Genomic DNA, 25,967 nt, shown 5'->3' with positions numbered 1-25,967 from the left:
AGAAGCCGCAGCAACCCTGAAACGCGCCCCGGTAGTGTTTTAAAATTTGGGGCACGCGATGAAAGGAGTCAGAACCTTGCCATTCTAGCTGCGGAAGTGGGGGTGAGGAGCGAATTGTAGGAAGCATGAGGAGTGGTCGTAAGTAGTTGTGTGATGGCGAGTAGATCCCCTTTCCCCCCATGTCTCCTGCGGAGGGGACTTCCACCAGGCAGTGTCCCACTGCCTCTTCCAGGAGGCTTTAAGCCTCGGCTGACACTCGCCCTTCCCGTGCCAGCCAAAGAGACAAAGCTAGAAGGCACAGGGCCTTGGTGAGAACTTTCTCCAGGGCAGAAAGGTTGAGGGCTCTGCAGGGCAGGATCAGTCCCTCCCCCTCCAGGTTCAGGTCACCCCTAGGGGGCCCTTCCAGGCAGGATTCTCCCCCTAGGTCACCAGATTCCTTGAGGGAATGCAGTGGGGGGGGTTGCCCATTTGCCTCCCCTTTCCTTGGAGGATTTTGACCAGGTAGATAACCAGCCTGGGTTTCTGTCCCTAGAGACTCAGCTGGGAGGTAGAGATCCGTCCAGGCCAACCCTGGCACCTACCCCCGGCCATAGTCAGGTGCCTGGGGCATCCAGCTGGGACTCCTTGGATATGGAGGACCTGCCTGTGAGTCTTCGGAACCTCATTGAAAGAGCCATTGCATCTGGTGTGGCTGCAAGCATGCAACACCAGGGGCCTCGCTCTGCCTCTCATATAAATCAAGCCACTATTGTCTCCAAAGATTTTTAAAAAATTTTGTCCAATTTAGTTGGTGCCGTTTGAAACAGAAACAAAAATTTTGGTAATACATATGTCTTGACTGTCGCAATCCTGCCCATCAGAGACAGTTGTTTACCACTCCAATTAGTCATATCTTTAGATACCTGCTGTAGCAATTTCATATAGTTATCTACCTTGATAGAGGAACATCTCTCCGTGAGCCAAATTCCCAAGTATTGTATTTTATGGGCCATGTTAATCCCTAACAGGCTTTGTACTTCCCTTTTCTGGTTCAGAGTCATATTCTTAATTAACAGTTTTGTCTTCTCTTTGTTTATACCTAGCCCCGCTATCCTACCGTACTCCTCTATTTTACGTAAAAGTTGTATCCCAGAAGCCATAGGATCCTCCAGGATAAAAACAAGGTCATCGGCGAAAGCCTGGACCTTAAATTCCTGAGCTTTAGCTCGTAACCCTTTAATTTGTGTGTCACTCCTCACTATTCTAAGAAGGGGTTCTAATGTGAGGATAAACAGTAGGGGGGATAACGGGCATCCTTGTCTTGTGCCTTTACCAATCTCAATATCACCCGCCTCTTCTCCATTTACCAATAATGTTGCGGTTTGTCGTACATAAATTGCCCGAATTGCATTTAAGAAGTTTTCTCCAAACTTCATATTTTCTAGTTGTGACAACATAAAGTTCCAATTTACCCGATCAAAAGCCTTTTGTGCGTCAAGAAACATAAAGGCCACTTGTTTATCCGGCCGAGCTTCATAATATTCTAAGGCATCCAAAATAATTCTAACATTATCTTTCAAATGCCTTGACAGCAGGAAGCCATTCTGATCAGGGTGTATAAATTTATTAAGGAAGAATTTAAGTCTATCTGCCAGTATAGCTGCAAAGATTTTATAATCCACATTCAAAAGTGAAATGGGCCTATAGTTTTTAATTTGGGTGCGGTCAGCTCCAGCTTTAGGCAAAAGGGTTATATAGGCCTCAGCCCATGATTTCGGTGCGATAGAATCCGTCAAGACAGCATTAAATATTACTATCATCTCTTGTCCTAAGATTTCCAAAAAAGATTTATAGATTTCAACTGGCAAACCATCCATGCCAGGAGTTTTGTTGTTTTCCATTTTTTGACTCCCTTTTCTAATTCATCTATTGTTATCTTTTGGTTCAGTACCCCTTTTGCTTCATTTGAGATCTTGGGTAGATTTGCATTGTCTAAAAATTCCTTAATTCGGTCCTCAGAAATTTCTTCCCTACTATATAGTTGCTGAAAAAAACCTTGGATAATTTCCTGTTTCTCCCCCTTGGTTTCTACTAATTCCCCTTTACTATTCTGCAGTTGAGCTATACGTCTGCTCTCTCTTTCTTTTCGAAGTCTATAAGAGAGCCAACGACCCGGTTTGTTAGCATGCTCAAAAAAGTTTTGCTTAATCCCCCTAAGTTTCCGAGCGACATCGTCCTGGTCTAGAAGAGAGATCCCGTGCTTAATTCTAGCCATTTCTTCTTTTTTCCTATCATCTAGTGGGTTCTGTTGCAAGGCTTTTTCTACCACCTCCAGTTTAGCTACCCATTTTGCCCTCTCTTCTAACTTTTTCCTGTGTGTGCCTGTTGTATATTTAATAGCTAGGCCTCTCATATAAGCCTTGGCCGTATCCCTTAAACGCCATGAAGTTTGCTTCCAGGGCTATGGCATCATCCATTGCACCGCGTCACCTCCAGTGGCTCCGTGGCTGGCAGGCAGACAACAAGGCAAAGTGGCAACTAGTGACAGCTGCCTACATGGGGGGCTCCCTCTTCGGGACTTCCCTTGACCCCATCCTGGTGGAGGATAAGAACAAGAAGGTGCTTCTAACATCAACCAAGAAGGCGGAGCAGAGGTCCACGCCCTATTATCGCAGGTCAGCACAGCGACCACAGGAACAGGACACCCACCAGAGCAGGTACCCAGGGGGGGTGCAGGGTGGATAGGCCATCCGACAGGGGATTCAATAGGGACAGACCCCACTTCCAGCCTCAGGGCAAATGGCCCTTTCAAGGAGGGGGTGGTCGCCCCTTCTTCTGGGGCAAGTAGGTCGCCACAACCCCACCCATTGGTGGCCACCTAGCTCTGTTTGCAGACGCCTGGGCAGAGATATCCACGGATGCCTGGGTCCTCAGTACAGTGACACATGGTCTCCACCTGGAATTCCTTTTCCTTCCCCCCAATTGTTTCCAGGTGTTCCACCCAGCCAGGAACTTTGACAAGCGCCAGCAGATGTGGCAGGCCATAGAGAAAGACCCTGAGGACCAGGTGGGCAAGGGGTTTTATTCAAACCTCTTCCTAGTGCCAAAATCATCAGAGGGATGGAGAGCCATTTTAGACCTAAAGCTCTTAAACCAATTCTTAGTGTATAGACGTTTTAAGATGGCTTCCCTCAAGTCCATTCTGGCAGGGATCTGGCAGGGATCTGGGAGGGGGACTACATGGCATCCATTGATCTCATGGAGGCCTACCTGCACATCCCCATCCTCTCCTAGCATAGACGCTTTCTCCGTTTCTCCTTCTCAGGGTTTCACTACCAGTATAGGGCTCTACCGTTTGGGTTGGCTTCAGCCCCCAGGACCTTTACCAAGGTGTTAGCGGTAGCGGCCGCCCATCTGAGGGAGATTCCCATCAGGCTTTTCTGCTACCTGGATGACATCCTTGTCCAGGGGGCATCTCCTGCTCAGATTAGGTCAGACCTTCAGCATGTCATTGACACCCTCCAGGGCTTAGGGTTCTCGATTAATTTTGAGAAGCGTACTCTCTCCCCATTCACCCGAATCCTACACCTGGGGCAGTGATTAATTCCCAATTGGGTCGAGTGTTTCTTTCCCCAGACCACAGTTCCAGTTTGTTGAAGTTAATTAAACAGATCCGGAAGGATCGTTGTGTTCTGTAGCCCTTCTTTCCAGCTTGCTGGGAAAGTTCATCTTATGCATTGAAGTGGTCCTGTGGGCGCAAATACATGCCAGGACGCTCCAATGGAGGCTGCTGCCATATCAGAGGACTGATTCCAGCAACTCAACATTCAAGATACCAGCAATGCTGCAGGTGCTGATGTCTCTCAAGTGGTGGATGTCCCCAGCTTTGCTCAAGGGCTGCGAATTCAGCAAACAAGAGCACCTCATACTGACAAAGGACGTCAGCGACCCTAGGCTCCCAGCTGGCATAGGGCCGGTGGTCAAAGAACAACCTTCAACACAATATAAATTGGCTGGATCTTCGGGCAGTCCACCTTGCCCTATGACAGTTCCAAACCTCAGTAGAAGGTCATCACATCCTTGTCTTAACAGACAACATTGCAGCAAAGGCACACATCAATCAACAGGGGGGCACAGGATCCAGGGTGTTGCACACCGAGGCGATGTCACTGGGATACTGGGCGGAGAAACACCTGCACTCCATCCGAGCAGAACACATCACCAACGTCGACAACCATCAGGCGGACTGACAGTCAACCAACAGGATTTACGATTCCACTGGGGAGACGTTTGTCTTCTGGTGCCAGGCCACCCCCGTGGCCCCCTCCAGGGCCACAGTCCCTCAAGTCCTGTATTTCCTCCAGGAGGGTCTGGACAAGGGCCTGTCCCTAGCCACGGTTAGGAGACAGTTGGCAGCAGTAGCCACAGTGCTACCTGGGGAGGGGCCTACTCCACTACCTCGTTTGCCCTTATTAAGAGGTTCCTCAAGGGAGCAGCCAACCTTCGTCCACCACCAGTCCACAGGTTTCCTACGTGGCACCTTCCCATGGTGCTACGGGCCCTTATGGCGGAGCCTTTTGAACCACTCCGGAGAGTTAGCCAGAAGCTCCTCACTTATAAGGTTGTGTTCCTGGTGGCTATCACCTTGGCTAGGTGAGTCTCAGAACTGGGGGCTCTCTCCTCCAGGGAGTATCTATGCACGTTTCACAATAATAGGGTAGTGCTATGCCTGGACCTGGCTTTCCTGCCAAAGGTAAACACGGTCTTCCACCGGGCGCAGGAGGTGGTTCTTCCAGACTTCTGCCAGACCTAACCAGGGAGCGGGAGTACATTTGACACCGTTTAGATGTAAGAAGGGCCTTACGGATTTACCTAAGGCGGATGGTGGAGTTTCATAGGTCTGAGGCTCTGTTTGTGTCATTCCAACCCTCGTTGCTAGGGAAGAGGGTCTCCTCATCCACCATTAGCTGGTGGATCTGTCTGGCCATTGCCCTCGCCTATGAGGCGCAGAACTTGCCAGTTCCAACTGCATCACAGCCCACTCCACTAGGAGTGCGGCCACTTTGGTGGCCTGGGCCTCCCAGGCCCCTGTAGAAGACATCTGCAGGGCAGCAACGTGGGCATCCCCATCGCCATTCATCCAGCACTACAGGCTGGATGCCTTCGCATTTTCTGACACAGCGTTTGGCCGCAGGGTCCTGCAACAGGTCCTGTCAGATCAGTGAGGTCCCACCCTTGGGACGAAACTTGGGTATGTTCCATCTTTGGACCATCCTACAAACCCACGCTGGAAAATGATAGTTGGTCTTACCTGAACTGTTATTTTAAGAGGTGTTTGCAGGATGGGCCAGTTCCCACTCTAAGTTAGATAGACAGTATTGGGGGATGGAGGTATCTCCTTGTGACTTGTTTTCAGGATCTTGGGAGTGCATACTGCATTGAAACTGGAGTCAGAGAAGAGGAGCCCAGAGGCGTGGCTTCAGCTTCAACCCAGTCTCGAAGCCAATTGGCTGTGATAATACCATCTCTGGCCCATCTTGCATACACCTCTTAAAATAACAGTTCAGGTAAGACCAACTGTCATTCCAAGGAAACTTCAGTTTATGCAACTCAAGAAACAACATACAAATAGTTCCCAAGTTATGACCTGTTGCTTAGCTCAAAGTTATGATGGACCTCTCTTAGAGGTACATATGACCCAATTCTGAATCTACAGTAACTGTCTGCACAGTCACACAACCACATGTTGGGTGTTCAACAACCAGCCAACATTTACAACTGTTTGCAGCACTCTGCAGTCACATGAAAACTGGCATTTATTTTTGGTTCCTGAGAAAACCAGCCCATTGCAAACTATTGGTTTGCTTAACAACTGCAGCATCCACTTAATGTGGTCACTTTACAGCCATAGAGTTCACTTAATAACCATTGCAAAAATAGGTCATAAAATCAAGCAGCTCACATGGGTGACTGATTTTGCGACCATCACAATTTAGGTCAGTGATGAGCAGACTTCATTATGGTCACAAGTCAAGAATAACACGGAATTTCATATTCTCCTTTACCTGCTATAGATCTACATGCTAGATCATACCAAAAATCTGTTAATTCTGAAGTGCAGTTTTTCAAATATTAGAAGAAACAAGAGGAAATGATTAGATATGCAGGATTTCACATTATTGTAGGTATAAACTTATTATCTCATAAAACTAATGCCATACTCTAGAGATTTCAGACAGACTTGCATATATTCCAAATGGGACTTTTCCCTAATGTTATGTTACAAAGCCACTTCTGATTAGATAATTCTGTTCTAAGATCTATGTGAAGAATCTAACTAGCTCTCTAAAATCCTAATCAGGAACAATTATTAGCTTTTTGATGCTTAATTAAAAATAACCCTTCTCATCTGATACACTTATATATAACAGTATTGACTTGAAGGACATACCTACAAAAAATATTTCTAAAATCAGTCTGAGAAAGTTCTCTAAAAGATAAGTTGTAGAGAAAAGCATGCAACTCTGATGATTAGTTTGGTTCTGTTCAATTTTTAGCAAAACTAAGAAAATGTTTCCTTTATTCAAAATAGCTGTGACATTCTTCTAATTATACCATATCTTGTTTAATATAAACACATAATAGCCTCTGATAATAAACAAATCAAAGTGATTATTTTCTATAAAAAAGAATGTAATTTCCCAATGTTCAAATTACAAGAAGAAAAGGGTTTTTTTTTACATTGGTCAGTTGTTTTGCTTCAGGCCAAGGCAGAGCAATAAAAGAGTGGTTCAGCAAGTTTGGAAAAAAAAAAAGTAAAATGCATTTCACATGGAGAATCACATGGAAAGTAATAATTAAATAATTTTTAACAACCAGCAGCCATCAAAAGCTGCCTTGGGCTACTTTAACTGTTCCTTACTCAATCCATTTTCAGCTACTGACACCTTTATACAGTATAAATAGTCAGCTATGCAGTTTCTCATAGTTTAACAAGTGTATAAGAGAGAATAATAAAATTGTGTTTAAATGTTAATAAATGCTGCATAAAGGACAAGGAAAAACTGTGCATAACCACTAAGCGTAAAGCTCTATAGTCTGCAAAGGAGTTGTGTGATGTTAGTGTGACTGATACATTTCATATGATACAACCTTCCCTTGAAACTACACACGAGATACAGATGCTAACAATGCTCTGTGTCTGCCTCACTTGCATAAACATTTAAATCGTCTTCAACAGGACAAAGCTGTTCGTTTCCTTTAATGACAGATAAACTGCAAATGAACTCTACTGGATTTTTTAAAAAGTTTTTTTATTCTCTCAATATTGAAATGCGGATGTATTTTATCTAACAAAATATCAATTGAAATGGAATCCAACAAGAGAAAAGAAAACATCCTTCGGTCATGCTTGCAACAACTTTCAGAAACAGCTTATCTGCACATTGAGTTTTTTACGAAACTGCTTGAATCATTAAGACATCGATGAGGATTAGGATTGGCATAGTTATTAACTACTTCTTATTCACCTGCCATTAATTGTTACATTTTATCATAGTCAATATCCTGACTATCAGTGGAGGGCAATTTCCAGTTCTACCACATCTTGTAGATGATCATACATTTGACAACCAAACAGGTTCTTTTTTTCTATTGTGGTATCCATTATGTGGATCACATTTGTTCTAAAAATAAAGAATGCACCAGTCTTGTAACTATTCAGGTACATGCTGAAAAATGCTAGTATTTGGTATAATTTCTTCAATATACTCATCCATAGTTTTACAGATGAATGTTTAAATTTATATGATGCAACATATAATGAATTAGGACAGCTGCCGCTAACTTTTCCAGCTTGGTGGACCAGCTTTGGGGGAGAGGAGATGGTTCTATGTGAGTGGCAAGTAGGCACTTGAACTCACACAAATGATGCTTCATACATGAGCACCCACCACTCGTGGAAGTGATAGTGGGCCATAGCCCGTGGGGTTGGCAATTTCTGAATTAGGACACCATAATAACTAAACATGGTTGGGTATCTTCACAATAGCAGAGTCAAAAACAAGATCCTGAGTTAGATTGTTTGATTCAACTATGATTCCAATCTATACGATATATAGTATTTCTGTATAATATCACTTAAATTTCTGATCTCTTTATCTTGTGTTAACTCACTGATATTCTATTCTGTGTCCCACCCGGTTTAAAATATTGATAATTATGTCAATGGCTATACTATAATCTGGGTAGGAGATGACTTTAGTTGGTTTGTGTGCTATGGTGATGTAGTAGTTGTAAAAGATCAGGTACTTTTTAATAAAAAAGCATGGATATCCATTTTGTTATAAAATGCTATATAGGCAGTGTTTCCCTTTTCTGGTGTTCTGGGCTGCTGCAGTATGTTTATAGTCATTTGAATAATGTTCTTGCAGGTCTCCTTTTCTAGGACGTTAAGCTGTTAGTTTGATAGTTAAGCTGTTAGTTAAGATGGTTAGTGTTGGTTGTTTTTCCAATAGAATTGCATTTCTAATTTGCTGTTCTTTCTCTGCTGATGAGTAAATCAAGGTAGGGTAGTGTGTTATTGCTTTCTTCTTCCCCTTGTCAATGTTATTCTTTTGAAAATGTTAATTGTTTCATGTGTCTTTTACATTGTTTTATGTGTCTTCCCTTATCAAAACAAAAAATAAAAAAGTTGTTCCTTCTTATTATGAGAAGATATCATCTACATACCAGATCCATACTTTCAGTTGTACATGCTAGAGTGATATAGTTTGTAGATATTGCATTATAGTCTCTGCTATGAGTCCTAGGTGCTTCTCTGATTTGTTGGTATATATTCATCAATCAAACTTGTAATAGGTGGTGAAGCAGAGGTTAAAATGTCTATGATTCTGGATGTTTCAGTTAACTAGGTTGTATTGTGTAGTACCACAGGTAAAGATTCTTTCATTAGTTATGGATCTATGGACATAAAAATGCTGTTATATGAAATTAAACCATAATGTTAACTTTTTCCATTTTTAGGTCTTTAATTTTTCTGGAGGCATCTTAATGGAAAGTTGACAGAATTTGTTCCCCTATATCATATTCCAAGCTTTTTCTGTAAGTTCTTTGGCTATGTTGTATGTTGGGGTCCCTGGTAACAATACAATTACATGAAGAGATATTTTGGGATTGTGTATTTGTGGACTAGGACAATGTGTACAGAAATTGCTGATATGGCTTGTTTCTGCTCTTCAATGTTTTGGTAAAATTGCAGCAAAGAGAATTTGAGGAAATGCCTCTTCCCAATGACATCTACGCATCCCAGCAGGTTCAGCAGAAGAGGTTTATTGCAGATTCTGTCCAATAGAGGATGTCATTGGGCAGGACCCAAAAGTAAGGTGTTTTCTGCAGCTGCACCTGCTCTACTGAATATCAATGCCCTACCTCGTACCCATTGAGAACAGGCTGGTTGCAAATTTGATGGCCTTCTGCAAAGGCCTGCAGACTGGCTTTGTCATCTGGCCTGGGGTTCAGATAGTGGTGTGGCAGTATTGTTCTTGAATTGCTGGGCTGTGTTTGTGCTGTGTGGATTGTGCTGTATGGATTTGAATTGATTTTTAAACATTTGTATTGCTTATATGACTTATATTTTTTATATTTCTGGTACTATTTATGTTTTAATTGTAAGTTGCTCAGAGTCACAAATGTAAGTTGCATAAGAAAAAAAGAGAAAGATAAAAAGAAAGAAAAAGAAAAATAAGAATATAATAAATAAAGCCAATCATATATTTCCTGTCGAGTGATTTAACCATATTTAGCACAAATATGCTTACACTCACACACACACACATACACTCACTCACCCACCCACCATGCAATAACAAGCAGAAAACCATCATGTTCACTTTCTGGAATAGTACTTTTCTAACTTTCATTGTTCAAAAATTGAATTATATTTCCTCTTATTTTACTGAATTCCCTCTGCCCTTGTTAATTACATCAAAGAATTCTGTTATAGTTTATCCTCTTCTCCTAATATCATTGCCCTTTACCAATAAACACAAATGAATGCCCAAACCAGGATAATTCATGATTATTTGGTATTTTCTACCTTTTGTATATGAAAAGCACAAAGAAATCTCTGTTTTAGGATCAAAGGTGGCTGTGCTGAAATAGCTATTATCTCCTCTAAATCAAGCATTAATCTCTGTACATGTTAGAGGAAGTCACAAGGTTTATTTAAGCCAAATAAGCTCCCATTCCCATATTTCAGAAGTAAGTAAGAAGCAATCAAGTGTTGTATCGAAAATTAAGGGTATAGATACTTCATTTGAAGGCTTAAACTGGAACTCTGGAAACAATTTTCTGTTCTCAATTTTCATGCAAATGTCTACATCTAAAGTAAGATTGAGAAAAGTAAGGCTCTTACACATAGTTATGTAAGTGAGTAACTTACATCACTATGTGAGTAAAACAGGAGTAACCTTTTTTTCAGCAGCATGGTAAGAAATGTTCAACCCAGGTAGAGTTTTAAAGAGGGATGAAATATGCCAGAATTTATAAAAATCCATGCAGTGTGTTCAACTTATACTCTTATTGAAATTTCATTTTTAGAAAAGTCTTTTTTTATTTCTGTGAGATAAAATTCAACAATACTTAGAGCAATAATATTCTCATCAGCTATGTACAATCTTGCTGAATTTTAAACAAATGAAATAAAAGCAAGTTTTGCAAAGAGAATATATCTTCAGAATTCCACAGAAGAAATTAATTGCTGCCAAGCCAACTCAGATTAATGCTAATCCTGACATGATCAGCAATTGGTCAATAAACACACTATGGAGCAAATATACTAGTAAAGGAAATCAGCAAATAAGCAGACATTCTTAACATACAATTTTGCCATCAGATACATAAATGTCACCAAAGAATGGCCAATTATAACCTTATTACAAGTCTTTTCATTTCAGTCATACCTGTAAATCACTGGATCAAAACACCCACTTTCTCTGACTACCACTATGGCATTTTACATGACCTATGAAAGACTAAAACATATAAAGAATGATTTCTGGAATTTGGTATGTCTAGTTTGATGAAAAGAAGGGCTAGGGATGACATGATAGCAGCATTCCAATATCTCAAGGGCTGCCACAAAGAAGAGGTAGTCAAGCTATTCTCCAAAGCGTTGGAGGGCAGGACAAGAAACAATGTGTGGAAACTAATCAAGGAGAGAGGCAACCTAAAATTAAGGAGAAATTTTCTGACAGTTAGAACAATTAATCAGTGAAACAACTTGCCTCCAGAAGTTGTGAATACTCTTAACACTGGAAGTTTTTAACAAGAGATTGGATAACCATTTGTCTGAAATGGTATAGGGTTCCCTGCCTAAGCAGGGGTTTATACTAGAAGACCTCCAAGGTCCCTTCCAACTCTGTTATTCTATTCTATTCCCACGTTCCTATCATCATCACCTTGTATACCATGTCAGAATTCCAAATCAGAACTTTATGGACATCAAATTATAGAATTAAAACATTTTCTGAATTATCCTACTACAATATGGAACTCAGGCTTCAGGCTAATCTAATGCATAAGAGACAGTGCACAAGCTAAAAAAAAAAAAAGAAATATGATAAATGTGTTGTTTGGATTAGAAGCAACCTTACAAGCAGCAGAGGAAACCTCTGTTTAGGTAAAGGCCAGACCTCAACTATTAAATGAGCAATTCCTGTCACATCAGTTAAATTTCCACATATAGTTTCTGAATCAATGATAAGAATCTTGATTTTTAAGTAGTCTCTACGTGGGTATTTGAATATCTGACTATTCAAATATTGTAATATCACTCTATGAAGAATAGATTGGAATGAATTATTTGCAGTTTATCAACCAGCAGAGGGAGTACAATATACTAAATTGCGCTTATCTTTTTTAAAAATATTAAAACACATTTCAAATAGTTTGTAAAATAATTTGCTAATGCATTACAAAACATAGAAATGCATGGACAGAACAGTAAGGAAAGGATCTTATCCTGGAAAAAAGTCTAAGACCCAGCAGCTGAACAGTTTTTATTTTTACTGGAATTATATTATTGTTAATAATCATTAGATATTAACATTAATTGTCAATAATTCTTAAGATTTATACCTTCTCTTTCTTCCAGAGATCTAGGTTACCTATCTCCTTTTCCCACGTGTATAAATTGCCAATTTAAAAGTAAATTAACAGGGTCAGTTTTTGACAGACTTGTTAAAATATTTATGCACCAAATAATAACAATTCTAATCAGCTGCCATCAACAAATTTGAAATAGCTAGTTAAGATAGTAATAAATTTTTTAAAAACTCTTTATACATGGAAATAGAATCTGATGTCTTACTGATAATAAATAAATAGAAGACACATACAGCCAACCCATGAGGAAAAGTGACACCAACTGTGTTCATATACAATTGATATATTTGTTCTTTTGGTCTTATTGATTGGATTATGCATAACTTTCATAAAAGAACTAGGAGCAATGTTTTACTTGCTGAATGTTTCCAACCCCTTTCTTCCTGATACATTTGTGTACATTCTATAAGGCAGTGAGAAGGCTAGGTACTGCAAGAAATTTGTAAATACGAAACATGTATACCTTGCTTCACTGAATTGGATTTAAATCCACATATTTTCTTATTTGTCCTTGATAGAGAACATAATCTGCCATCATTGTTACTGAATAGCTTTTAATCTTGCTAAGACACCTTGAAGTCGGTGACTATGAAATAACACAGTTTGCACAGAAAGACAGAAACATGACAGCACCCTGAGATATTAAAATTACATGAAACAAGTGCCAGGATGAATTTTTGCTGTTACCCTAGATTAAAAATGATGACTAAAACAAGTGAATCTCTTTTTCTGTATTACTAAGATCAACATTACTTAAACAACGTAATGAAATCACATGGTAAAAGTTAAGTCACCGTCCTATAGCCCCACAAAAAAAATTAAAATAAATATACAGCATTTTAAAATGTTCTTTGAATTATAGATCCAACAACTTTCTAGTTAATTATAACTTGGTAATAATCCATTTCTGATTTTTTTTAAAAAAAATCCCTCAGCAATTTGTAGATTATGTAAAATCAGATCATTTGATGCTAGCACCTAAGAGTTAGATAGTAAAAGATAGCTTAGGACATAGAAGGTAGCAAAATATTCACATTACTTATGTTGCAGGAAAAAAAACTGTATGGAATATGTGTAGCGATATAAGTACGACTATGTGGTAGTCATACGATAAAGCACAATAAGATGTTTTAAACATATTTGCATCTCTCTGCAAATCATGCATTTTCCTGATGCTATTTTCTGAAAAGCAATATCTTACTAAATAGTTCACAATGTAGTTCTTATTTGTATCTGAATAAATATCTCCTGTTATTGCCTGCCTCAGGTCCAAAAACTATCATCAGAAAATGAGATTTAAGATTGAGTACTGAACAAACAGCTAGCTACTTGAAAACCTGAGCTCAAGATCTGTATCCTCGAAAAGCAAAGTTCAAGATCCAAATATTTACACATCCACCAGTTGAAACATAATCAGCAAAGAAGCTATAACAATTCACAGTTCCAGAATATTCAAATGATATAAAGTCCAGACCAAAAGTATAGTACTAGATGTGGGCATAGAATTTCACTCAGGAATATAAAATTAGTACTTGTGAACATACCGTAGATTGCTCTTTCTTGCCTGAAGTCTGTCAGTAAATTTACCTAAATCTCTCTAAGGAAACGGTATCAGTCCCTTACTTTGTTCTGCTTCCTAGAGTCCTTAACCATACTGGATCTCTCTAATGTAAACTTTATAACTTTGTCTTAGAATCCAACTCTCTTGGATATCTCCTTCTGTTTGGAAACTTCTTTTTCAACCTAGTTTGGCTTCTAATGCTGCTTTCCAGTTTTATGATTGGTCACACAGTCAACTAGATGTTTAGACTGGATCTGGCAATTTTATCTACCTATTATGTCCTCCTCAAGGATCTGGAACAAGATTGTTATGGTTGATCACACCATCAGACAAACATCTAGACTGGATTAAGCACTTTTATCCACCTTTTGTGCCTTCCCAAGAATCTGGGATAGGCAATATTGTATAATGATACTAATTATGATTTGTCACATAATCACATAGTCAGCCATACATGTTGTTGTTGTTGTTGTTGTTTAAATGTACATCTGCTCAACTACCAGTGACTCTGGGATAATTTGGCTTAACTCAACTCATCCTACCTTAATACTGATCAGGGGGGTCAGCATTCTTTAAGTAAGGCATGTGCCTCCACCTCTGCTTACTGGGGAAGAAAATATTTCTCCTTTGAAAAATATAAAGAAATCCACTTTATCAGTTCAATAATCAGCCCCCCTCATCAAAATGTTTCCTTGGCATCCCTTCCAAGTAAAAGATGTCCAATGTTATTTCTTATTTACTAAGCCTGTCATAATCAAACCCCACAATCTTTCATTATTTACTATCCAGGGGAAAAATATAAGAGGATGCATTACTTATACAAAAAGTTGATCTTCATGGGAGATCAGAAGGAAGTGTTTTCTGTAAACTCTTTACGAAAGTCATTTAATCAAGTATACAAAACCACAGCATGATAATTCTGCAACATTTTAAAAGAAAGTGCTTTGGACTGAGGAAAATCAAAACTGTCTGCTTTCAAGTTGTATTTGGAGAAAAAGAATGAAGCATTTGATGAAAAGAGCAATTGGTCAACTGTTTATTGCTGTATTATGTTTTGGGGTTGTGTGTCAGTGACATAGGAAATATTGGGTATAGGAAAGGAAGAATGTATTCTACTAAATAGCAACATGTGGTAGAAACTAATATCCCAACAGTCAGTGAAAGAAATTGAAGATGAAAAAAGAGGGAGCTGGACATTTCAGCAAGACCACAATTCAAAATATCCTTACAAATCAAACAAGAAATACAAGAAAGTATAAAGATTTTAGCAATGCCTTTACAGTTTTTGGCAGTGGTTTGGCAGTGGTCCAACCATGTTTTAATTTAGTTTCTGAATGTTTTATTACCAGACTAGGTAATATCAGCAGGATTTTCTTGTCCTATTTTCCTTAGGTTAAACAATGTCTTATGTGCCAGTTTGGTCAGTTGGTTGTGTGATTGGTTGGTTGTTTGGACCTCTATTTAAATTCTGAGCAGCTCATTGGTTCTCTTATTGATTGGTTGTTTGAATGGTCTGGTTTCTTACATATTCTTATGCTGGATCTAGATCAATATGCTTGTTAATTGTTCCTTTGGTAGAATACAAATTTATGTATGGAAATGCCTTTACAGTCCTCAGGCTTATTACTGAAAACCTGTCGAGTTGTTTCAAACATCAATACACAAAAGAAGAAATATTTTTGAGCTAGAAGATTTCTGCAAGGTAGAGTGATGAAAAAATCCAAAAGAATGAAAAAAAAATCTTAACATTTGGAAGCTGTTGTTACTGCCCAAAGGGAATGTTACATGATACTTGTTAGAAGGATGTCCAAACTTTTGTACCTAATATTTACTTGTTTTTTTGTTTTCATTTGTAAAGATCTGCAACTAAATAAGAAGTTTGCATTCAAATATACAGGAAGATGTTATATTGAACTTTACACTATGTTAGTTTCTGTTTACACAACAATTCTTGAAATGCACAATTTGACTAGAGATGTGTACACTCCCCATTATATTTTACCATAGCTTTATGACAAGTGTAAGTGTTATTTCTTCTGAACTTCTTCCTTATGCAAAATATTTGCTATATATGTTATATGCTTACATATCTATCTATCTATCTATCTATCTATCTATCTATCTATCTATCTCTATCTATCTATCCATCCATCTATCTATCTATCTACACACAATGTGTGTGTGTGTGTGTAAATTAAGGGGGGGGGGGTAATCCTTCACTTCATGATGTCTATTTCTCCCAAAATTGGTTAATGGACATTTGTAGAACTGGAATACTCACAGAGTTTAAAAGAAACATTTTTTTTAAAAAAAGAATCAGTTTGCAAGCAATTTGGTAGTATTCTATCAAATGAAGGAGATCTACAGAAATGACCAATTACTATAACATTAGTAACATGCTGTGTGCAATTACTCCATAGGACAAAGATAGTCCAACACTTATTTATTCCAAATTCATAGAAAGTGCCAAGAACTTTTTAATTCTGTTCTAACAAGCTCACCAATTAACCCAGAAGGCACAAACTGAATGGTTGGAAAAATATTTAAATAATTAAAATCATGTGGATGAATTTTTCTATGTAATGTGTACACACTTTTGTCACAAGCCCTAATTATTCAGTCTGTTTCTGAGTTAAGGGGTCCCTTTTCTATTTCTTTGGCAATGCTGAATGGTTATATTTTAAGTCATTTCATTGCTAGCAAGTTAGTTAACAATAAACTCATTTCTCTTTCATTAACAAGCAAAGACTGTGGGCTTAAAATCTTGGTACAGCATACCAAGGGAGGTTTGTTTTGTTTCTTTGAATAGTTTTAGTCGAAACATAGTGTAGATAGATAGATAGATAGATAGATAGATAGATAGATAGATAGATAGATAGATAGATAGATAGATAGATAGATAGATAGATAGATAGATAGATAGATAGATAGATAGATAGATAGATGGCTGGATGGCTGGATAGATAGATAGATAGATAGATAGATAGATAGATAGATAGATAGATAGATAGATAGATAGATAGATAGATAGATAGATAGATAGATAGACAGACAGACAGACAGACAGACAGACAGACAGACAGACAGACAGACAGACAGACAGACAGACAGACAGAGTGTCATCTATTCTATGCCATTCAATATGTACATTTCACCTGGGAACAAAGTATGCAAAAAAAGCTGGACAAAACAGATAAATACAATTTCCAGTTTCAGAAAGAAACAGCTTTGTTTCTTTTTAACCCCCCCCCCCTTTGATAAGTTTTCTCTGCTTTTTCCCCCTACTCTACAGCAAATATTTGTATTTTAAGATTGAAATACAATTGGTGCTCTCCGCTCAGAGAACATCAAGGACCTCTGATTTCTCTACTCTACATGTTTCGTCGGGAAAAGTTCTAAAATCTGGTGTGTTGTGTCCCAGGAAACCGCTGTGGAGAGAAGCACTGCGTTTCTTGCCAAGGAAATATGCTCTGAATCAAGCAAAGGCTTTCTACGTTTAATGCGTCCAGGAGCCAATTCTTACCCAGCCTTACATGGAAAGTCTGCACCGAGAGAAGCTCCTTTCCAAAAGGAACTTCAGCGCAGTTACTCGTAGTTTCATTCCAATCGTCCTGCGACTGGAGTCTTCTTTCTCCCCCTATCTTCCAGATGAACAAGTGTTTCTCGCCGCTCTCTCCTTCCATCCGTAAATAGGTGGGACCCACACACACACCCCGATACGCGCGCACACATTCATTTTTTTTCCAAGCGGAGGGTTTGCCGAGGACTTCCCAACCCAACCCGCTGCCGCTGCCGCTGCCCTCTTCTCCCGGAGATCAAGGGAAGAAAAGCAAAACCCTCCTGCACCCAAGCCACCTCTCTTCTCCCTCCCCCTCCCCGCCCATCAGCCCCAGCACCTACTTGCTCTCAAGAAACACTCGGTAAAGCGTCTAAAGCAGCTGGCCGACGAAGATCCATCTTCCATGGCTAGCCTTAGCAAAGGGGAGCAGAGACGGACGGGAAAGGGGAAGGTGCCTTTGTTGCTGCCGCCGCCTGAACACCCTGCCCCTGCCTGTCGGGCGATCGCCACCGGCGGCCACTCTTCCTCCCGCTTGATTGTAGATCCGCGGAGAACCAGAAGGGCAGGAGGAACCGATCCCCGCTGCCAGCGACGCCGACCGGTGGCGCCTTTAGAGCTGGAAGGCAGCAGGATGGAGGAAGGGGCGTCAAGTCGCTGGCCGCCGCCGCCGCTGCCGCCGGGGGTAGGGCAATCCAGGGAACTGCTATCGCTCCACCATCTCTGGCGGCCGCCCGGCTTGGTGGATGGCTTTTTCTCCCCTCCTTCCCGCCCGCCGGGGACTCGAGAGGTTCGATAAAAGATGAGGAAGGGAAGAAGAGGCGGCGGCACGAAGTCAAAGGAAGATGGAGAAGAGGAGGGGAGGGAAAGGAGGAGATTGGAGGAGCCGCTTTGTTGCGTTGGAGACGATGCTGCAGGAAACTGTCCCTTTTCGCGTAGCCGCCGCTGCTACGAGAGCGCGGGAGGAGCTGTCAGCAGCCCAGCCGCTTCCAGTAGGAGCGCCGCTGCCGCCGCCGCCGCCACTCCGCCTCCAGCTAGGGGAGTGAAACTGGCTGGAGCTGAAGCCGGGCTTTTCCCCTCCCGCTGCAATCGGGGAGGGGGGGACGAGGGGCGGGCAAAGAGCTCCTCCTTGGGGTTGGCCATCGCGCCTCCCTCCCGCCCTTTCCGCGGAAGTTTGAGGTAGGACGTTTGCGAGAGTCACAGGAGGGCGCCGGGGAGGCAACGAAACAGAAGCCGGATGGTCATTCGGACGCTGGCGACGCCAAACACACCCACCCCTCCGCCCGGTTCCGAGCATGTGAAGTGCGGCACTTTTTCCCGGTCTTATGAATCTCTTCAGCCTACTCTCTAATGTCTGTACTTCCCATTTTTTCACCGGAATAAGACGGCAGCTCTTCCCCCCCCCCTCAGTTCTCCCCTCAGTTTAACAAAAAATACAATAAATGACCCGCGCGCGCTCACCCTCCACCCCGCCTTTCTGTTTCTTCTCAGCAATATAAACATTTTTCCCCATCTGTAAAACATATTCGGGAAAGTGGTGGGGGGAGGGGGGGAGAAACCACCGCAGTGCTTCCAATTTGCAGCCGCGGGCGCAGAAAACACCCAATGGCGGAGCTTCGCGCCTCAAAGCCACCCCGCCCCCCATTCCTCGCTTCGCCTCGCCTTACCTCCGCGCTACCTCTCTACACTACAGCAACCGGTGGGTGGGCTTGCCATCTTTTGAAAAGCGCAGAGGGGTGAGACATTTTTTTAAAAATACATTAAATTAAATAAAAAGGACACTCGTGCGAGAATGAAAGGCCAACCCTCGACGCAGCTGGCAGCATCTGTCCAAAAGGTTTTCCCGGCGTTTTTTTAAACTTTTTTATTTGTCCCGCTTGACTGCAGTGCGTAATTTCTGGCCTCGGGTCTACCGTGAGAGAAATCTTCGCGCCCTAAATTCAGTCGGAAAGTTTTGGGGTCCATTCAAAAAAGCGAAGAAAAGGCAACCGCCACGCCTCCTTCTCAATCTTTTTGCCAGGCGAGTTCTACAGTGCTGTGCATGCACTTTCTAGGCGGGTTTAAGTCCCTTTTTTTCCCAACGGAAACCTGAAAGAACTCGCTCACTTTCAAGTCAAACACCTGCAACCTACAGCTGCAGGTAACCCAAGAAACTCCGCCTTTGATGTTTACCCTCCATATTCTCAGCTACTGCTTTCCACTAATGGTTTGGTGAAATAAGGGTACAGACGCAGCAGCTCCTCCCTTTAAGGGTCTTTTGGTGCGAAAGCCACAGCATCCCTCACTCCCACAACAGGAAAACAAACGAACGAAACAAACAAACAAGAAAGCACCATCTGCATCTGAAGCCCGTGTCCGTCGCTCCCTCCCTCCTCCTCCTCATTCTTCCCTTCTCGGCGACCTTAAGGCGCTCGGGGCAAGTTTGGCACGACCAGGAGGAGCTGCGAAGCTAACTAGTCTTTCCTCTATCCGGAGCAGCCCACCGCCTGCCTGTCAGGGGGCGCCGCTCCGGGACAAGAGGAAAAAGAAAGTTCCACTGAGCAGTCCGGCCCACGGGCTTTTCAGTATCCCCACCACCACTACCACGAGAAGGAAAGGGAGTGGCGCGGCGCTAAGGCAAGCCCGGCCTTGGCAGGGGGAGAAAAGGTAGACGCGCGCGCGCAACTCAAACCTGACCAACCGGGTTCTTCTTCTCTGAAGCAGCCGCCGGCTTTGGAGCCGCAAACCTTTAGCGCCCCCCCCCCCAAATTTTCGGGGTATGTGTGTGTTGAGTTGCGTTATTTCCGAATGGACTCTAACCAGGGAACCAGCCAAGGGGCCAACTCCGGCAACGCGACGCGCTTCCGCGAAAAAGACAGCCAGCTCGGAATCGCTGGAGGGCGAAAGGTGCGTGGATCAGGACTTGGATCCCTATGAAAGCGAAACAGAGTTGCGCCCCTCCATGTTTTCCTTGTTAACAACTTTTATTTTCCTTCCCCAGGATATATTTCATCCTGTATACGAGGAAAGATGGCTTGTTTTTCATTTTCTTTAGCTTCCCGAATCTGCTATAAGTTGCAGCTGTTTGAATGTTTTAACACAGGAAAGTTAGTATGTTTTATCCATTATTTAAAAACCGTCTCGGAGGTTGGAGGACTGGTTTCAAACACCTTTTCTTTTGTGCCACGCAGGGGAAAAATGTGTTTCCTTTGAGTTATCCAACCTGCTTAACAGAGATTGAAGAAACATCCTCCCAAATGATTGGAGTAAGCAGTAATCAAATGAATCAAATAATACGTCCTGCAAACTGCCATAAGGTAAAATAAAACAGAGAGAGAGAGAGAGACAAAGATTCTTCATTGTTTACTTTTTTTACTCAAGTCATTATAGACTATTCTGAACATCAATCTGAGGAAACAATTCTTCAGATCCATAAACTGTTGAATTTTATAATAAAATCCCAATCCCTTTTTATAGTTGGTATTTATTCAATACTAGTTAAAAGGCATTAATACTACAATGAAATCTTTGTGCATGTTAGCAATTAACAATAGCCTCTCTATTTGTATATCTAGTTTTTGTAATACAATGATGCAAACAGTACCAATTCTAAATATGTTTCTTTATTCTCAAAGAAATAGGTATAGAACTGTATTGTGTATACTTACTGACTGTCTCTTAACAATTATTAAAACAAATATTTGTTCTTATTTTTGTGGAAAAAAAATATGTTTCTGTTACATGGTTTTGTCAGTTTTGAATTGTTTGGTCCAGTTTTGCTTTATTATGAACATTGTTACCTTGCATTTCCCAAAGAGTTCAAGCGAAACAGTTCAAATGTGTCTTATAAAATTAAACATTCACTGAATATATCTTGCAAAAGTTATTTTTCCTTAGATTTCAGTCAACTTTTTTATAGATTTCCATAATGTTAACTTTTGAGTATAACTCCAGATGATGGAAATTTTTACTGTTATCCAAAAATTACACAGAGGTTCTTCTGTTTTACACATTGATCATTGCTGGTTCAAATGTAATCATTATGGCCAATAGGATAAGTGAGCAGAGCTCTCCAAAACAAGAACTAAAATATGATTCATGACTGGAGATATTTTACTCTGATTCCTTTTCCTAGATTTCCACCTTATGACTTGTAGTATTTTACACCCAACAATTAGTGTATTATATAAAGCCTGTCTTTATTAGCGCAGTAACAGCTGTATAGCATTATAAATCCATGGAATAGAAATTATCTAGGGCCATGGCAAACTGGTATGTCTCATATTTTGCATAGTGCCAACTAATAACATCACCTTAAAAGCTTAAAAGCCAAATGCACTGCATTTTTCTGGACTATAAGAAAGCTCAGATATACATATACACAAACACATAACTTCTTTATTCCTTTATTAGATTATTAAATTTATTATACATATATATTAGTCGTTCTGCTGCTCTATATGTTAATGCCTTTAAACTTAGTATATCTAATTTCACAAAAAAGTTTCAACTCATTATATAATAATCAGATCTGTTGAAATCAGCAGGACTTTTCAAATAAGAATGAACTTGTTCTGGGAAATCGCTTTTCATTGTTAGAAAATATACTAACAAAATAAATTTCAGGCACCTTCTGCATAATGATTTCTTTCTGTTTACATATACTGGTCAAATAAGTATAAACATAATGTTATAGGTCACAAGAACTTATTTTACTTGTATTGTTTTATTTGATCTGTAAAATCATCCGTCTCAAACCAGTCTCTGTTATACCCTCATGTTAATTTTGACTTTAAAGTCTGTTCTGTTTTATGAGGGAAATATGAGAGTGGTTGAATCTGCAATATGATTTGTGCTTCCACAGGATGCTCTGGAAGTTTCTCAAGTGTTCTGGAGCATGTTTCTAGAGAAAATAGGGACATCTGCAGAAGACAGTAGAAGTTTCCAATGGTTTTCATTTTTTCATAAGATTCCATTCAAGAAGCAGGAAGACTAACCTAATGACAACCCATATAACCTATACAAAACTGGACTCATAAACAATAACTGTTGAAAGATTTAATAATCAAGGGAATTAGAAAATCATCACTTAAGAAGAAAAGAAACAGATGAAAATGGAATGCTGTTACTGTAATGCGCTGGAAATACATAAATACAAGGTTTTCTTTTTCAAAATAAAATTTTTAGCATAATGGTTGGATTATGGCTTCAGTTCTAAAACTGTATCTAAAGCTGCAGCATACACCTGATTTCCTTTTTTAAAAAATTGCTGCAACTACAGACCCTGCAGCATCTACAAATGTTGCCATGTCACTCTCACAGTCTCTTAATGACAAGGGGGGGGGGATAAAATAAGCTAAAAGTGATGTAGAAGCTTTTGGCAATTTGATATTCATCCATCCATCCATTCATCCATCCAATGTTACACATTTCAGTGGTTTGAATCTGCACTTCCAACACTAGAAAGCACACTCAAATTGCTTCCATTCTCACTAAAACATTCCCATAATGACAATATACTCATTCCCTCAGGATAGGTGTATGACATAAGGTGGAGCAGAGAAGAAAGGCAGAAATAACCTGTTACCAAATAGTTCCTCTCGCCATCAATATGGATCCAAACCAGTAGTAATGGAATTGTGGGCATACTGTCCACCTTTTTTACACATATAACTCATATTTATCTCTAAAAAAGATGTCATGATGCAAAAGTAATCCCACTAACACAAAACAGGAAAATTAAGAGTAAAAAAACAAAACGTGCTTCTCTTTATTATTATATTTTCCCATTCTGAAGAAAATTATCTGAGGAAAAATTTGACTTATTCATTTGAAACCCTATTGCCCTATGCTGGCCCCTATTGACACAAATTTATTTCTTCAAATCCAAGAATTCTTAAATATGCCGTGCAAGTCTATTAAATGTAAATATGTAAGCTGGACTTCATGAATCTTACCCCTTCAGTACCATCTGTGTTCATTTTTAACTACATACCTTTAATAATGATGCTTTTTGATAGCTTGGATTTACTTGGACTCATTTTAATTCAACATTAGAACAATTTTGAAAACTGTTAGTGCTTAATAGCATTTAATCGGTAGAGAGAAAAACAACCTCAGTCGTTGCACTATATTAAAAAATCATGAATATTGAACACCTAGCAAATGTTTATTACAGTTGTTTGCAATTTCTTTGCTGCTGGAAATGCAACAGGAGATGGAGCATTATTTTGTCCTATTTTGCCATATTCTGGCCTGAAATCAGTAGAAATGATGGCTTCCGATCGAGTGTTAGATAGCAAAATGCACATTTTTCTTGGTTATATCTCTAGTATTTATCATCTATCAAAACATCAAGAATTGTGGATTTTGGGATATAAGGAGGGGCTGACAAAAGGAACAAGTGATTTGCAGCAAGGGTTTATTGAAATGATTAAGGAAAGAGGCAAATATTGGAGGTTTTTAAGAAGAGATTGGACAATCTGTTCTCTGAAATAGTATAGAGTTTCCTTCGTGAGCAGGGTGTTGGACTAGAAGACCTCCAAGATCCCTTCTAACACTGTTATTCTAAATATTTTCAAATAATATGATCAAAAGTGTGTGAGGATGAGGTGTTCTGCTTATAATATTTTAACCTTTTGTTATTATAGCATGATGATTGTTTATTAGTTTATATTTATCTACTGGGGTTTATGTGTCACTCTAAACCAGCAGTGCCCTGAGGAGCTTATATACTTTTCTTACGGTAAAAAGGATTTCCCCCCTTTAGTGACCAGGTCATTATCCAGCCATCAATAAAGCAATGTAAATCATGTTTCATGTTTTCATCATAGTTGTTTTGCCACAAGGGTTGGATAGTTCTAGGAAATGTAGTAAATTCCTAGTGGGAAATAACTGATATTTATCCTAAGCTGCCACCTTCCACTAGGACTTTGTTTTCCTTCTGAGAAAAGACAGGTGTGAAATACAAATTAAGATATTCTGCTTCTCTCCATTAACAATTTACTGCTTTTTCTCAAAACAGACCTATATTATCATCTCTTTTGTTTTTAATCTACATGGGGAAAGAGGGTTCTATTTGTTTGTTTGTGGCATTTTTCACAACTCTTGAATCGTTCTTCACTTTAACCTAATCTGTGGTCCAATACAGTTTCTGACAATTGTCTTATCTCTAGTATGTGTAATTTTGAAAGTTTGGTCACCTGACACAGAAAGACCTCATTCACACCTTCTGCTTGACTACAATCAAGTCCATTAAGACATCATTTTCCAATACCACTCTCTGATCTGTGAATTTCGAAGCAAATATGCTTCTAAAGCTGTGTTGTAGTCCTGTGTTGTCTTAATAAATTGCAATGATGCCTATGGTGCCATATTTGTCCATTGGTGATATAATTTTCAATCCCTTCTCTCTTTTTCCACACCCTAGTTATATAGAAACCTCTAAGACTTTGAATTTCTTACTATGGAGCCTACTGACTTTGCTTTGTTATAGTTTCCTGCCAATCTGTTCCTTCTATTCGGAAGCCTATTACTTTATTTCTTGCACCTTTTGCCCTAATCCTGGGTGATAAATCTGGTTCTGAATTTTATGCCACTCTTTCCTTTTTGCTGTAGTTTATCAAGCTCCTGGTGAGATTAGTGAAGTTCCTGCCAAAAACACCTCCCTTCCATTCTTCATGAAATGTAGCCGTTTTCTCAATGTCTATGGAGATTCTCAGTCATCCCGGTCATGGCTGTCCCAAAGGTGCTTTTTCAAAAGGTAACTGGATTTTCTGGATTTTCTTTGAAGACATTTCGCTTCTCATTCAAGAAGCTTCTTCAGCTCTGGCTGGATGGTGGGGAACGGAAGGATTTACCTCAATGTTTATCCTATAAAATGTCTTTATTGTGTCTTCAGAGTCCAATGAAGAAGGGTTCTTTTTAACTGTTGAAATATTGTAGTCTTCCAAACTTAAGAATGTCATCTGCTATTAGATCTAATTTTATTTTTTTCCACTGGGCTTTTAACTGATAATCACTTTTAGGTTAAGTTAGGTTATCTTTTTTATCCTTATTTTGTGAATTGGTGAGCACCATTTGGCAAGAGAATAGTGGGGCTGATCAAACAACAAATATATCTTGCTACCTATAAAGCAATTCAAAATTCAGAGGAGAACTTAACATAAAATGTTTGAATCTCCTTGGCTGTTTGCAATGATGAATTATTTGGAACAGTTATAGTAAAGGAATTTATATTTATTTCATAGATAGATAGATAGATAGATAGATAGATAGATAGATAGATAGATAGATAGATAGATAGATAGATAGATAGAATTTTAACCACAAGAATAAGACGAATACAAATTAACTAAAGCTAAAAAAAAGTGAAAGAAAAAACTAAAAGTGCAAAAAAGTATAGCAGAAAATGAAACTTATTTGTAAAAAAAACAGCTTTCAATCTTGTTACAGCAATTATAAGTACCATTATTTTTAATCCCTCTGTCCATTCTATATTCTATCCTATCTAATCATCAAAACATAAATCATAAATTCATTGTAATCTATTGCAAAAAGCCCAAAAGAGGTTTCCAGTCAGCAATAAACAAAGATACTATCTTTTCTTTAATAGACAAGACAGTTTGGCCATTTCAGTGATTTTGTCATCTTCACCAACCATTCCTCTATTGTACGTATTGCCAAATCTTCCCTCTTTTCAGGGTAGTAGTTGAGGATTTTGTGCCA

At 39.7% G+C, this 25,967-nt stretch overlaps 1 protein-coding gene and 1 long non-coding RNA gene across 4 annotated transcripts in view; one reads left to right on the top strand and one right to left on the bottom strand.

The window, feature by feature from the left end:
* PDE10A (phosphodiesterase 10A) overlaps nt 1-17,730 on the bottom strand; it is a 136,641-nt gene extending 118,911 nt beyond the window's left edge. For all 3 annotated transcript variants that reach the window (XM_087718197.1, XM_087718198.1, XM_087718199.1), the window contains exon 1: nt 17,606-17,730. In XM_087718197.1, the coding sequence (XP_087574323.1) occupies nt 17,606-17,669 (64 nt within the window). In that variant the 5' untranslated portion in view covers nt 17,670-17,730. The remainder of the gene's footprint in view (nt 1-17,605) is intronic.
* Nucleotides 17,731-19,907: 2,177 nt separating this feature from the next.
* LOC148045026 (uncharacterized) lies at nt 19,908-20,950 on the top strand. Its single transcript, XR_015697005.1, has 2 exons — nt 19,908-20,147; nt 20,242-20,950. It is a non-coding gene; the product is annotated as an uncharacterized LOC148045026 (long non-coding RNA).
* The last annotated feature ends 5,017 nt before the right edge of the window (nt 20,951-25,967 follow it).

This window comes from Thamnophis sirtalis, unplaced genomic scaffold, assembly GCF_051295495.1.
Source record: "Thamnophis sirtalis isolate CommonGarterSnake01/CBP01778 unplaced genomic scaffold, rThaSir2_p1.2 scaffold_6, whole genome shotgun sequence".
NCBI lineage: Eukaryota > Metazoa > Chordata > Lepidosauria > Squamata > Natricidae > Thamnophis > Thamnophis sirtalis.
Note: the sequence above shows the minus strand (reverse complement) of the source record. Positions and strands in the feature narration are given on the sequence as shown.